Raw genomic sequence first — 15,887 nt, forward strand, 5'->3', positions numbered from 1 at the left:
GAAGAGAAATAGGACTACTTGGGTGGGATATGAAAGGGAGAAATGACTGTTTCTCGTTTTGGTTTCCTGTCCTTTTAGAATACAGAAAACATGAGAGTGCATTAGTGGATGTATTGAATGACGTGCAGCCGGTATTCTAGTAAAAGTGTTGACTGATAGTGTGAGAGAAAATAAAGGAGAATCCCACTTTCAATTACATAACTGTGATAAATCAGAGGGAGCTGTATAAATCTATGCCAGAGTCTGTGTGTATGTATGTGTGTGCCATGAAAAAACATTCCCTCCTTCTCTTTCTGCCTTCGAGACTTGATTAAAAAAGACAGAAAAACATCACGTCAGGCTCATTAGCACTGACGGAATTATTTATATCTCATTCTCCTCCCTACATTTCTCTATTGCTATTTCTTATTTGTTCATTCCTTTATTTTTACATTGTGACGTGGGATGGGGATCATTGATGACGCAGATAGATGACAGTCACCGAACTAGACTGAACAAACAGCTGGGCAGGAGCTGTCTGAGTGTGACTCAAAATAACAGAGACTTGAAAATATTTGTTATTTCAACAGTTTCAAAACTAAAATTAAGTAAATTAAAGTTTATCTCCAAGTTATTTACTTCCACCTAACTAGGCTGCATTGGTGTAAAGTACTTAAGTAAAAAATACTTTAAAGTATTACTTAAGTAGTTTTTTGGGGTTTCTGTACTTTACTATATTTTTACTTTTACTTCACTACATTCCTAAAGACAATAATGTACTTTTTACTCTACATTTTCCCTGACACCCAAAATTACTCGTTACATTTTGACAGGAAAACGGTCCAATTCACTCAATTATCAAGAAAACATCCCTGGTGATCCCTACTGCTTTTGATCTGGCGGACTCACTAAACACAAATGCTTTGTTTATAAATATGTCTGAGTGTTGGAGTGTGCCCCTGCTATCCGTCAATAAAAAAAACGAGAAAATGATGCCGTTGAAATGATTTGTACTTTTACTTTTGATACTTAAGTACATTTGAGCAATTACATTTCCTTTTGATACTTTAACATATTTAAAACCAAATACTTTTACTGATGTAGTATTTTACTGGGTGACTTTCACTTTTACTTGAGTCATTTTCTATTACGCTATCTTTACTTTTACTCAAGTATGTCGACTGAGTACTTTTCCCACCACTGCTAGGCTGGAGACCTTTCACGTACCACCTCAACACAAGGCTGCGGTAAACTGCTCACAAGTGGAGGGTCGTCACTTGTTACCTCACCCACAAAGTCACAAACCCCGCCTATGTCCACAGTTTATCTTCTTAAACATTTATTTTAAAACTAACTTTAAGCACACTGCTAACCTTATGCCTAACCCTAACTTTAAATTAAGACCAAAATATCCTTTTTGTTCTCATGAATTCGTACAATATAGCCAATTCTGACTTTATCGCTGTGGTAGCTAGTGGAAACTCCAAGCGGTCCCCAGTCGCTATTCATTGACGTCGCGGTATTATGTACTGTATTTTGCTGCTTTCATTTTTTCTTGTAGCTAATCTGCTAGCTAGTTGTCAACAATGGGCGATAGTGAGCAGGTAGAGTGGACGTTTATGAAATTATACCTTAACGATATTGGAAACGCTCTTTCACATAAATCTGGAACATGGATGTCGAAAAGAAGTAGGTGGCATGCTAATGTATCAACACATAGCAAAATGTTAACGTCACCAGCTAGCTATTTGCTGCTTTATGTTTCAGCCAAGGCGGTAGTGTTAGCTAGCATCTATAGCTAGCATAGTCATTCACAAGTTCTGCAAGTATAGTTTTAAACGTGCATCGTCTAGGGGTCAAGCATCGCGACCTAATTAGCAATGTCTGATGCCACTGGGCACACACTGGTTGAATCAACGTTGTTTCCACGTCAAATGACGTTGGACCAACTTGGAATATACGTTTAATTGACGTCTGGATTGTTTCCACTAGTTACCACAGCCACAACGTCAAATTGAGTGTATCGTAAAAATACATAAACAAAAATGAGCTTTTTGGTCTTAATTTAAGGATAGAATTAGGCATGTGGTTAAAGTTGGGTTTAAAGTCACATATTTTTAAGAATAAAAATCGTAGAAAAAGTCGGGGTATATGACTTTGTGGCTGTAGTAACTAGTGTGACAACCCAGTGGGACAGAACAGCACTGAAGCAGCAAAGGCTGAGAGATAACAATAGAGCCCCACAGTGGATGTGCCATAATACTCATAAAACCTAGTGGTCAAACACGAAAATGTTTCCAATCATTTTTCACATAGGGGATTTTTAGAAACACATAAAATAAGGGCTGTGTTTCGTGTAGGCTTACACAAGCGTGACGTTTTGATAACCATGTAAATCTCTCTCGACTAGGTGACTTTTATCACTATATTTGGCACTATTTACGCTGATTCGAAAATGCTAATTAGCATCAAAGACTACAAATCCCTGCAAGCACTTACACCTTTGCTAACAGGTATTGTCAATTTAAAACTTGCACAAAACAGTCACCGAATTTTCAATTTAAAGAAAAGTAGCAAATTGAATAATGACTACATTCAGCTAACATTAGATAGTTAATCCGAGATTCTTAACTTTGCCTCGATTCGGTAGTCTCGTCCAGATCATCAAGGCATTTGTTGTTCTTTATGATAGTCACATTAGCAGCAAATTAGCATTTCATTTTTGGGGGGTAAATACAGGCAACTATATTGATAAAAGTCAACTTGTCCTAGAAAGATTTATGCGGTTATCAAAACGTTATGCCAGTGTAAGCCTACATGGAACACAGGCCTTCTTTTAAATAAAAATATGGTCTGTGGTAAACACAGGTTTAGGAGATCGTATATGTCTGGTTCAATGACATCATGTTCGTCAGCTAATGTCACTTTAAATTAATTGTGACGCATTTATGTAATAAAAAGCTCACAAAGGCTTCATAATTCATGAAGGTAACGTTAACTGACTAATATTATCTCATAGAACAAAGCATATAAGATCTCCAAGCCTGTGTTAACTTCAGACCTTATTTTTGGCATTTATCCCAAAACCCAATTTTTTCCCCCATTTTAATTTCCCCCATAGGAAAGAACCAGAGGTAACTCATTTCTGTTTTTTAAGACTACAAGCTGGGGAGCTCTATACGGTGTGGTTCCAGCAGATACCTTCTCACGCCACAGACACTGTGAGACATACGGGATAAGACAGGATGTCGAATGGTGCTAGTTTGTACTAGCTAGAGTGTGTGCTAGGTAGGTAGTTTGTACTAGCTAGAGTGTGTGCTAGGTAGGTAGTTTGTACTAGCTAGAGTGTCTGCTAGGTAGGTAGTTTGTATTAGCTAGCGTGTCTGCTAGGTAGGTAGTTTGTATTAGCTAGCGTGTCTACTAGGTAGGTAGTGTGTACTAGCTAGTGTGTACTAGCTAGGTGCACAAGCAACAGTGGTTAACATAACATCCTGGACCAGAGCTAGTGCGCCGACTGGTATGTTCGTAGCACACTGACGCCCTGAAACAAAGCTACCGACTCACACAATACAAGAAACTAACAAATGTCAACAGGTTGCGAGCACACATACCTTTTCAGATGGAAAAATACCATCTGAGACGCATGCGCTTTGAGGTTTGTAGACCACACAGACGACGTGGCGCAATTGGGCATAATCTGCAGCAGGAGGCTTCTGAGAAATAATAATTTTGATTCCCAGCACACACATCTGGGGCATATTCATTCGATTCTGTTGAGAAACATTTTTACAATGTTGGACAAATTCAGGTAGGTCCATCCCCGTTTCGTTTGCTTCCGTTTAAGAAATGTTTTGCAGCAGAATGGGTGCAATGAACACGCATCTCAGTGCAAGAGGTGTCACTGCAGTACCTGGTTCGTATCCAGGCTGCATCACATCCGGCCGTGATTGGGAGTCTCATAGGGTGGCGCGCAATTGGCCCTGCATTGTCCGGGTTTGGCTGTGGTAGGCCGTCATTGTATGTCTTGCCTAGGTGGAAAAAAAAACAAATTGGGCCTTATATGGGAATTATTTTTAAAAATTGTGCTCTTTCAAAAATGTATAAAACCCCGCTCCTCTTTTTCCCGCAGAACCGGCTGCCTATCATGAAGAAGAACAGGCACCCACTCTAAGGTCAGAGAGGCAGCTGAGAACTCCCCAGAGAAACTCCAGGTGGCAAAGTCCCAGGACGCATTCTAAACACCTGACAGAAGAAGAGAGGGGCTTTTCTCCTGTGTCTGGGTCTGGGGAGGAGAGCGACAAGGAGGCCTCCCCACCAAAAAGGAGGACCACAATAAGCAGCTCAAAAAAGACAAGAACCAAGTCTCACACAAAGGATTATGATGACTGTTCTGGGACAGAATCTGGCAAGCAGCCAGAGAAGAGCACACAAAGAAAGAAAGGGCACAGCAACTCAAAAAATAATAAGACTAATACTCACTGTAAGGAGGAGGATAATGACAACTTGTCAGACAAACCAACTGTGGTGGCTTCCCCCAGAAAAAGGAGCAGGCAATGTAGTGACTTCAATGTATTTGAAGCAGAGGCTGAATCATATAATACTGTGTCTGAGCCTGAGGTGGAGGTAGTTGTGGAGGGGGAGACTGAAGTGGCGTCTGCTTCAAAGAGGTGGAAACAGAACAACCCCCCCAAAATAACTAAGCCTCATGCCGAGGACAAAGCTGAGAGTGAACATTATGAGTTGGTAGAACAGGCTGAAGAGACTCCCATTAGAAAAAAAGTTAGCAAGTCTAAAAAGATAAGAACGAGGACTCCCTCTGAAGACGTGACGGAAGATGAAAGTGACCACTTTGAGACGGAAGGACATGCTGCAGCTGAAGACACTACCCTCAGAAAAAGACAGAGGAGGTTGATGAAATCCAGAAAGAAGAGCTCCAAGAGTCCTTCGAAGAAGGCCAGCGATGCAGAGAGTGATGGTGAATCAGGCAAACATGTTTCCAAGACTCTGCCTAAGGACTTACATGAAGAAGAGAGTGACCAAGATGCTGAGACGCAGTCTAAGAACCTCTGTGAGGAGAGTGACCAAGACTCCCAGACGGAGCCTAAAGGCTTAGGTGCAGAGAAGTGGCACCGCTCTGACCATCCAGAGGAGGAGACAGAACAGGAGGTGTTACCTGCAAAGAGAGAAAGAGGACCCAAGAGCATGAAGACCGTGAAGTTAGATTCTGACTCTGAAAATGTCACTGTTAAAAACAAAGGCAAAAAGCAAGGTGCCACGGGTTTGAAGGCACCAAGAGTAAGATTTAGACCACCTATAGAGAAAAAGAAAAGGGTGAAAATACTTCATATTTGCAGTTTCTGTGAAAAGGTCCTGCCTAACAGGGATGCTCTGGGTAGGCACCTTCAGCGTCACACAGGGGAGAAGCCTTACCACTGTGAAGAGTGTGGCAAAGACTACGGCAGCAAAAACACCCTGAAGATTCACAACATGCAGGTTCACCACAAGGGGACAAAGGACTTCATATGCAATGATTGTGGTCAACAGTTTACCCACTTCACGTACCTCAAACGCCACCTGTACTCCCACACGGACAAGGAAAAGAGGCCACACCTGTGCAATGTGTGTGGGAAACATTTCATCCAGAAGTCTCACTTGGACCGTCACAAGATGATTCACACCGGAGAGAAACCATTCAACTGCGAACACTGCGCCATGGCCTTCAATCGGCCGGACTCCCTGCGGATGCATCTGAAGCTGCACGTGTCGGGTAGTGAGGGGCCAAATCTGGCAGAGCAAGAGAAGACTAAGTGCACAGCGTGTAAGAAGAGCTTTGTCAACCCAAATTACCTCAAAGTCCACATGAGAATACACACTGGGGAGAGGCCATACAAGTGTGAGGACTGTGCCAAGAGCTTCACCCAGATCAGTATTCTCAACGCGCACCGGCGCACGCACACTGGAGAGAAGCCACACGAGTGCAAAGCGTGCGGCAGCTGCTTCACCCGTCGCAAGTACCTGGATGATCACATAGGCAGAAAGCATGGGTCTTTAGAGCAAATGATTGAACAGGAGGATGAACAATGATACCTGAGTTTTTAGGTGTTGTGACTTAATGTGTGTAACACATAATATAAATATTGAAGATCAGGCAAGGCTGGACTGTTGCCTAGTAGTTTCTCTTGTGATGTTGCAGGATGTTTTTTCCTGTCATGCCATGATAAAAATACTGTTTTGGCTTTATAGTGGCGCCCATTCTGAAAATGGATATGTTGCCTTCACGATCATTCCTTTGAATCTATACTAAACTTTGATGGTCCACACAATTTACTGTAATGCTTTATTGGTTTGCAAAAGTATGTGGACGGCTGCTCGTCGAATATCTCATTCCAAAATCCTTGGCATCAATATGGAGTTGGTCCCCCCTTTGCTGCTGTAAAAGCCTCTACTCTTTTGGGAAGGCTTTCCATTAGATGTTGGAACATTGCTGCAGGGACTTGCTTCCATTTAGCCACAAGAGCGTTAGTGAGGTCGGGCGCTGGTGTCGGGCAATTAGGCCTGGCTCACAGTCGTCGTTCCAATTTATCCCAAAGGTGTTTGATGGAGTTGAGGTCAGGGCTCTGTGCAGGCCAATCAAGTTCTTCCACGCCGATCTCGACAAACCATTTCTCTATAGACCTCACTTTGTGTACGGGGGTATTGTCATGCTGAAGCAGGAAAGGGCCTTCCTCAAACTGTAGCCACAAAGTTGGAAGCACAGAATCGTTGGAAGCACAGTTATTGACAGACAATTTTTACATGCTAGGCGCTTCAGCACTCGGCGGTCCCGTTCTGTAAGTTTGTGTGGCCTACCACTTTGCGGCTGAGCCGTTGTTGCTCCTAGACGTTTCCACTTCACAATAACAGCACTTACAGTTGACCGTGGCAGTTCTAGCAGGGTGGAAATTTAACAAACTGACTTGTTGGAAAGGTGGAATCCTATGAAGGTCACTGAGCTCTTCAGTACTGGCCATCAGGACCGAGAGACTGAAAAACAGCTTCTATCTCAAGGCCATCAGACTGTTAAACAGCCACCACTAACATTGAGTGGCTGCTGCCAACACACTGACACTGACTCAACTCCAGCCACTTTAATAATGGGAATTGATGGGAAATGATGTAAATATATCACTAGCCACTTTAAACAATGCTACCTTATATAATGTTACTTACCCTACATTATTCATCTCATATGCATACGTATATACTGCACTCTATATCATCGACTGTATCCTTATGTAATACATGTATCACTAGCCACTTTAACTATGCCACTTTTTTACATACTCATCTCATATGTATATACTGTACTCGATACCATCTACTGTATCTTGCCTATGCTGCTCTGTACCATCACTCATTCATATATCCTTATGTACATATTCTTTATCCCCTTACACTGTGTATAAGACAGTAGTTTTGGAATTGTTAGTTAGATTACTTGTTGGTTATTACTGCATTGTCGGAACTAGAAGCACAAGCATTTCGCTACACTCGCATTAACATCTGCTAACCATGTGTATGTGACAAATACAATTTGATTTGATTTGATTATCTGATATTTTCTCCTTGCCATTACTGATATTTTATTATTATTTTAATTAATTAATTAATAGTTGAGAACAAGTTGCAACTGCGACCTGGCCAAGATAAAGCAAAGCAACACATACAACAACACAGAGTATGCGACACATACAACAACACAGAGTTACACATGGAATAAACAAACGTACAATCAATAACACAATAGGAAAAAATCTATATACAGTGAGTGCAAATGAGGTAAGATTAGGTAAGGCAATTAAATAGGCCGCATAAGGCATGTGCTTTAACTCAGTTATACTGTATTTACCAGATACTGTTTATCTAGTGGGGTGCTGATCGTGCTGTGCAATACTGTTTGCTGATAGAATATCAGCCGTGATTACCACATCCTGTTCTACGATACATAAACCCTGTAAAGCTTCTCGCTGTTATGATATTTGTTGGTTCGACCCTTAAAATACTTCACATATAGACAGACCATCTGTCATGTTGACAGGTTTTGTTAATAAGAGGATCCTGTGGAAATAAATAAAGTCATTTGGAAACAGGCTGCATTCTCTGTTAATGCCAGTAGGTGGCAGACGTGTACTGTTTCTACTCTGTCAAGAGGTTGATTTAAGAGCAGCTCAAACTCTTTAAAACATTGCTCGAAGAGACAATACTTGGCCTACTGGTCAGCTGCTAGATAAGCAAAAACCACTTGGGCTAGCTAACGTCAGCTACAGTGCCTTCAGAAGGTATTAATGCCCCTTATTCAACATTTTGTGTTACAGCCTGAATACAACATTTCTTAAATTGATTTTTTTTCTCAACCATCTACGCACAATAACCCTTAATGGCATTTTTGCAAATAAATTGAAAATGACCCCTGAGTCAATACATGTTAGATTCACCTCAAAGGCAGAGGTGACAGCTGTGAGTTTTCTGGGTAAGTCTCTAAGAGCTTTGTACACCTGGATTGTAAAATGTTTGTACATAATTCCTCGAGCTCTATTGAGTTGTTTGTTTATCATTGCCAGACAGCCATTTTCAAGTGCTGCCATAGATTTTCAAGCCGATTTAAGTCAAAACTGTAACTACACCACTCAGGAACATTCAATGTCATATTGGTAAGCAAATCCAGTGTATATTTGGCCTTAGGTTATATTGTTTTAGGTTATTGTCCTGCTGAAAGGTGAATTCAGCTCCCACTGTCTGTTGGAAAGCAGATTGAACCAGGTTTTCCTCTAGGATTTTGACTGTGCTTAGCTCTATTCTGTTTCTTTTTGTCTTTTTTACTGGTAGACCAGCTGTAATTCTGCAGATAGATTGTGGCTGCTATCAATGTAATTGTCCGTATCATGCCCAATCCCCCATATATTTTTTAGTAAATATATATTTGATTTTCCTTTTATTATTTTCCCATAACCCTAACATCCCTCCCTAATTGGAGTAAACGAATGGACAACAATACAGCTTATAAACAATAAATACATTTTAAGGACAAGATACCTTTTACATTACCGGAAATTATATTTTATTTTTTGTCCCACTCTTCAGCTCCCCTCAACCCCTCCCATCTAGCTCTGAAGCCGTTCAGTTTTAACTTCTACTTCCATATATTTTTTAACTGTGCTGTGATGTTTCACAGAAGTTCTGAACATTTCTATTCCCATAATTTCTACAAATGGTAGATTAAGAGTATTATTATATTATTGATCAAATTACTTTGGCTTCTCAAGTCACCCAGAAGTGCTATTTGCAGAGTTTGCGTTAGGTAAATGTTGTGATTTTCCAGCCATTCCTGAACCTGCGACCAAAAACAAGCTACGTATGGGCAGTACCAAAACAAGTGATCTAATGATTCTGTCTCTTCGCAGCAAAATCTGCAGAGCTAGGATGGTTGTATCCCTCATATACATAACGTTCTATTGGTTGCAAGGATTTTGTTTTCTCATTTAAATAGAAAATGTCAAAGTTTTGAATCCGGCGTTGTTTTGTATATCAGTTGTGCAATGGAATCGGCACATCGAAATCTCCCAATTACTTTGTAACCTGTATGGCTCAGGTGTCAATTTGTTGGTCCTAAATTGGAACTGGATACTTTTTTAAATGTGTTTATTTTTTAAATCAAATGTTGGTGTTTAATGCAGACGCGCTCCTTTTAGCTTCTCCCACTCTCCTCCTCCAGTTTTTGCGGTAATGCTGCAATCAGTTTTAGATAGAGCAGACATTTACATCTAGTTTTGTTAGCTGCATGTGTGTAGTGGTGGGAAAAGTACCCAATTGTCACACTTGAGTAAAAGTAAAGATACATGAATAGAAAATTCACCCAGTGAAATACTACTTAAGTAAAAGTCTAAAAGTATTTGGTTTTAAATATGTAATTGCTAAAAACATACTTAAGTATGAAAAGTAAAACTATAAATCATTTCACATTCCTTATATAAAGCCAACCAGATGGCATAATATTCTTGTTTTTTTTATTTAGTGATGGTCAGGGGCACACTCCAACACTTGGACATAATTTACAAACAAATAATTTGTGTTTAGTGAGTCCGCCAGATCAAAGGCAGTAGGGATGGAAAGTATTCAGTCCCCTTGATTTATGTGAATAAAGTATTTATGTTTAAAAATAAATATATATATACATTTGCAAAAATATCAAAACAACTGTTTTTGCTTTGGAATTATGGGGTAATGTGTGTAGATTGAGGATTTTATTTATTTAATACATTTTAGAATAAGTCTGTAATGTAGCACAATGTGGAAAAGGGGAAGGGGTCTGAATACTTTCCGAATGCACTGTATAAGCAGATTTCAATATAATTCCAATGCAAGAACCTTCCCAAAATGTTGTCTCCTCGCCGATTTCAACTGCCCCCTTAGTCACTTTATCCTGGCACTGGGTCTGTATTGCCCAAGAATGGTTGAAAAATCACAACATTAATTGGAAATGAACCCTACAAATAGCACTATTGGGAGATTTGGAAATACAAAGTCAATCAATCAACAATATAATACTCTTCTCAAAAATATTTTCTGATGCTATCCTGTCAAAAATAGTATGACATTGTTGCAGCCCATAGCATAGCATTGAATGTAAGGAAAGCCAGTGAGCATTTGGCCTCCCTTGATATTTTTTAAATAATAATAGCTAATCAGCATTGAGCTAAGCTGAGTGAGGTCAGCTGTGAATGGTCCTGGGGCACCAAAAAAAAAAAAACAGTCAATAGAAGCCAGTTTGGATTTGGCTTTAGACCAATGACTTCACATCAGAATCTAAATGTCATTGACAGAAAATTGATGCATCTCATTTTGTTGTTGTCCTCCGGTGGCTGGCTAGTTATTAAGACTGTCCCTTCCTAAATGAGCCATGGATGGAGAGGGATTTGGACTTGTGGTTTTACCTAATTCTCCTTCCCGACCAATGATTATAACAGCGATTCTGATCCTACCATTAACTCATACATTGTTGTGCCCCTGGCCTGAGAGGATAGAAGTTCAATATGTACCTAGATGTTGTATGTTAATGTTAACTAGCTGGCCTGGCTCATCGTTGCCCATGAAAGGAAGTTTGGCTACCTAGCAAGCATTTTAGCCAGGTAGCCAAGGACAACAAACATGGTCATAGACCATTTAGACAACATGAAAGAGGAGAATGCCATTAACGTTTCTCTACATGCATGGTGAGTCGACATCTTTTTTCTACTTGCACGCACGCACACACACATACACACACACACACACGCACACAGTAATCTGTACAATGGACAGCCACATATTTAGTTTACGTTGATTGGACTAAATAGTTTTTGGTATCTTTTAGTTGTCACTATTAGACTAAGCATAGGTGATTAGATGATGTTGAATTTGAAATGGTGCTGGAATAGTGGAGGCAGTTCCTGCTTTCTTTGCGACTTGCGGTAACTCCGTGGTTCTAAATCAATAGTTGTTTAGTAGTCCGAAATTGTCGGAAACATTAACTTGATTGACCATGCTGCAGGTCATGTAACTGCTTGTGACATGCAATATATTATGTGGACTTCACCGGACAGATGATGCTCTCCGGTTTTGTAATGAAACAAATGTGTTGTTGAATATATTCTGCCACCGAGTTTTCTTATTGTATCGGCCTTAGGCCTATATATCATGGTGTAAAGGAATATGAACTAACATGTTATAGAGCAAACAACGCAATAATCACAACACAGGTTGTAATATGGTTTTGGGTGGGGGCTTGGCTTCCCTGGTGATTTTACCCACACACCGCTACTGTGGTCTGCAGAAATAGGTGGGATGGACTGAGAGAAACTGAGGGTTGGGATAAAGAAAACTGGTGATCTACTGTAGTTATGGCTGGGACTACTGTGGAAAAGATTACTATGTATGTATAGAATGGGCTCCGGTTTTGCAGTTTATTAAATGTATGATTGAATTTGCCTGTTAACTAATGCCACACACACACAGAGAGCCCCACAGTGGAGGTGTCATAATACCCATAAAACCTAGCGGTCAAACAGGAAAATGTAGAAACACTTAAAGTAAGGGTCGTGTTTTGTGCAGGCTTACTCTGGCGTGAAGTTTTGAAAACTGTCTAAATTTCTCTAGGACAAGGTGACCTTTATCAATATATTTGGCTCTATTTGCTCTCAGATTCGAAAATGCTAATTAGTATCAAAGTAGACATGCAAGACTACAAATCCCTGCAATCTCCTGCACATCATCTCTAGCTGACACCTTTGCCAACAGATCTTGTTTCAATTTAAACCTTTCACAAGACCATTCACAGAATTGTCAATGTAATTTTTTTCCTAATGAATCCTTTACTAAATTTAGCTAAGATTAGATAGTTAATCCAGAGATTCTTACCTTTGCCTCGATTCAGCAGTCTCGTCCAGATCATCATGGTATTTGTAGTTCTTTATGATAGCCACATTAGCAGCTAATAGCATTTAATTTTGCAGGTGGGAAATACAGGCGCATATATTGATTAAAGTCACCTTGTCCTAGAGAGATTTACACGGTTGTCAAAACATCATGCCAGAGTAAGGCTACACGAACACAGTCCTTATTTTAAGTGTTTCTAAAATCTCCTAAGGGAAAAAGGAATGGTAGAAAAACGATTGGAACCATTTCCCTGTTTGACCACTAGGTTTTATGGGTATTAGGACTCATACTGTGGTACTCTATACGCACACACATACACACACACACACACACACACACACATTGTACACACACACGGGCTCGGGGGACAACAGGAGGGTTTTGGGTGTTCGAAGAGTCTTCACTTCAGTGTAGAATGTATGTTTACAAATCTCAGGAATTTGATCAGAAGTTCTGTACATTTTAGCATCTGAGGATTGCTGTTCTGCTACAGATACATTCCAACACAGATCCAAACATGCTAACTGCTAGCTTGTTAGCCCCGGCCTACTAATTGCTAGCTTGTTAGCACCGACCTGCTAACTATCTGACTTGTCGTGTCCCCAGCCAGCCCAACCACTCAATGGAACCATATGTTCATTTGGCTACGCATGCCTCTCTTTAATATCAATATGCCTCATCCATTACTGTCCTGGTTAGTGATTACTGTCTTATTTCACTGTAGAGCCTCTAGCCCTGCTCAATATGCCTTAACCAACCATGTTGTTCCACCTCATACATATGCGATGACATCACCAGGTTTAAACGTCTCTAGAGAATATATCTCTCTCATCATTACTCAATGCCTAGGTTTACCTCCGATGTACTCACATCCTACCTTACCTTTGTCTGTACACTATGCCTTGAATCTATGCTATTGTTCCCAGAAACCTGCTCCTTTTACTCTCTGTTCCGAACGTACTAGACGACCAGTTCTTTTAGCCTTTAGCTGTACCCTTATACTACTTCTACTCTGTTCCTCTGGTGATGTAGAGGTTAATCCAGGTCCTGCAGTGCCTAGCTCCACTCCCACTCCCCATTTGTTAATTCTGTAACTGTAAAAGCCTTGGTTTCATGCATGTTAACATTAGAAGCCTGTGGCCTCCCGGGTGGCGCAGTGGTTAAGGGCGCTGTACTGCAGCGCCAGCTGTGCCATCAGAGACTCTGGGTTCGCGCCCAGGCTCTGTCGTAACCAGCCGCGATCGGGAGGTCCGTGGGGCGACGCACAATTGCCCAATACTTATTTTCCACCATAATTTGCAAATAAATTCATAAAAAATCCTACAATGTGAATTCCTGGATTTTTTTTCTCATTTTGTCTGTCATAGTTGATGAAAATTACAGGCCTCATCTTTTTAAGTGGGAGAACTTGCACTTGTGGCTGACTAAATACTTTTTTGCCCCACTGTATGTAAACTTCTGACCCACTGGAATTGTGATACAGTGAAATAATCTGTCTGTAAACAATTGTTGAAAAAATGACTTGTGTCATGCACAAAGTAGATGTCCTAACCGACTTGCCAATACTATAGTTTGTTAACAAGAAATGTGTGGAGTTGTTGAAAAACGAGTTTTAATGACTCCAACCTAAGTGTATGTAGACTTCCGGCTTCAACTGTAGCCAGAGTTAAAGTGACTATACATAGATTATAAACAGAGAGTAGCTGTTGATTAGCCCTTTGACTAGCTGTCTTATGGTTTGGGGGTAGAAGCTGTTAAGAAGCCTTTTGGACCTCGACTCGGCGTTCATGGTACCCCTTGCCGTGCAGTAGCAGCGAGAACAGTCTATGACTAGGTTGGGTGGAGTCTTTGACAATTTTTAGGGCCTTCCTCTGACACCGCCTGGTATAGAGGTCCTGGATGGCAGGAAGCTTGGCCCCAGTGATATACCGTACCCACTATCCGCTGTCGTGCCTTGCGGTCGGAGACTGAGCAGTTGCCATACCAGGCAGTGATGCAACCAGTCAGAATGCTCTCGATGGTGCAGCTGTAGAACCTACTTTTGATCTACCTGTACTTTTAAAGACATGGTGTTCACACTACACTTTCCACAGTACTCACACTGTGAAAAACACAACCGTATTACTCTAACAGTCCTGTGGAGGACCAGCGTACCCTTAATCGACCAGAGATGTTACTCAGGCAGCATTTTGGTTTTGAGCTCTGTCGCACACCGGGTGGCACTGATTGTATGAGGGCTGTCCCTGACCCATGGGCCTCATTTAACCAGAGCGTAGTTTTACAACAGGGAAGGTGAAGGACGGTAACTTCTCAATAGGAGGGGGTGCAGTGACATTAATAAAAATGCCTCTAAGATACAGTAAGCAACAGTTACAGCACATTCTAAGTGAAATAGTCTTGGATGACTAGAACACATCTTTGTCCTAAGGGTGCTATAGGGAGCTCGTGTTCAGCGGACACTGATTTTCATGCTATAAACTCATGACAGTACTTTTCTATATCCTAAGTCATGAATGGACCACTGACTAGTGTCTTTTTATAACCCATTTGACCCCCTGAGGGGTGTCCATCTACATCTTGCAACACCTGAGGGAGAACAACAATCTGCAGGGACAACAATCCTGGACAACAATCTGCAGGGAGAGGCTCATCGGAGCTGTCGTATGTACGCCGGCAGACCAATCGACAGCTAACCATCAGTCATGGTTAAATATATCATGGGTGCACCTAATAAATTGTCTGGTGAGTTTATTTCAACCCTGTGCAGCTTATTACTATTTAGTCAGTTTTCTCCTCTGAGATCTCAAAGACTCTCTTGAATAGCACATAGCCTAAATAATGCTTTTCTGTGTTGACTGATGACTGGCAATTGCATTTTACTGCAGTCATATTAAATGCAAACATACAGTACATCCTTACACCCAGACAAAATTGCCCAATAAAACACATGCAATAAAAACAAGACAACTGTCCCATTGCAACATTCATTTCGGTGGAAAAATGAACCACCCTACATTACTCAAGTATAACGCAAGTGTGTAGCAAACCAAAGGTTGGGCTAATTAGCAAGTAGCTAATTAGCAACTTTTCAACTACTTACTACTTTTTAGCTACTGCAACTACTTAGCATGTTAGCTAACCCTTCCCCAAACCTTAACCTTAACCCTTTTAGCTAACCCTTCCCCTAACCCTTTAACCTAACTCTTAACCTCAACCCTAACCTTAACCCATAGCCCGAACCCCTAGAGCTAGCTAATGTTAGCCACAACAATTTGCAACTCGTAACATATCATACAAAATGGATGATGGACATCCACACATTAATACATACCATACATAACATATAATGATCAGCTATGAAAAGTCAACTGACATTCACTCCTGAGGTGCTGACCTGTTGCACCCTCGACAACCACTGTGATTATTGTTATTTGACCCTGCTGGTCATCTATGAACAT

General features: G+C 40.9%; 1 protein-coding gene across 2 annotated transcripts; it reads left to right on the forward strand.

Moving 5' to 3' along the window:
- Window positions 1–1,337: 1,337 nt before the first annotated feature.
- On the forward strand, window positions 1,338–6,302 carry LOC110488838 (uncharacterized). Of its 2 annotated transcripts, none has more exons than XM_021561260.3 (2): window positions 1,338–1,583; window positions 4,109–6,302. In XM_021561260.3, exon 2 carries the CDS (start codon window positions 4,891–4,893, stop codon window positions 6,061–6,063), a length of 1,173 nt encoding a protein of 390 aa, XP_021416935.3. In that variant the 5' UTR covers window positions 1,338–1,583; window positions 4,109–4,890; the 3' UTR covers window positions 6,064–6,302. The 2 variants fall into 2 exon arrangements, with proteins under 2 accessions (XP_021416935.3, XP_021416934.3); XM_021561259.3 differs by having other exon boundaries at window positions 1,446–1,668.
- Window positions 6,303–15,887: the final 9,585 nt, after the last annotated feature.

The sequence above is a fragment of the Oncorhynchus mykiss genome, chromosome 14, assembly GCF_057628025.1.
Source record: "Oncorhynchus mykiss isolate SJ-2025 chromosome 14, ASM5762802v1, whole genome shotgun sequence".
Taxonomy (NCBI): domain Eukaryota; kingdom Metazoa; phylum Chordata; class Actinopteri; order Salmoniformes; family Salmonidae; genus Oncorhynchus; species Oncorhynchus mykiss.

What these genes read in the sequence shown, in the direction of transcription:
- LOC110488838 (XM_021561259.3), top strand. Translation starts at nt 1,566, where the DNA reads ATGGGCGATAGTGAGCAGGTAGAGTGGACGTTTATGAAATTATACCTT. An exon ending in AACATGGATGTCGAAAAGAA is followed by an intron (nt 1,669 to 4,108) that starts GTAGGTGGCATG and finishes TTTTTCCCGCAG; the next exon opens with AACCGGCTGCCTATCATGAA.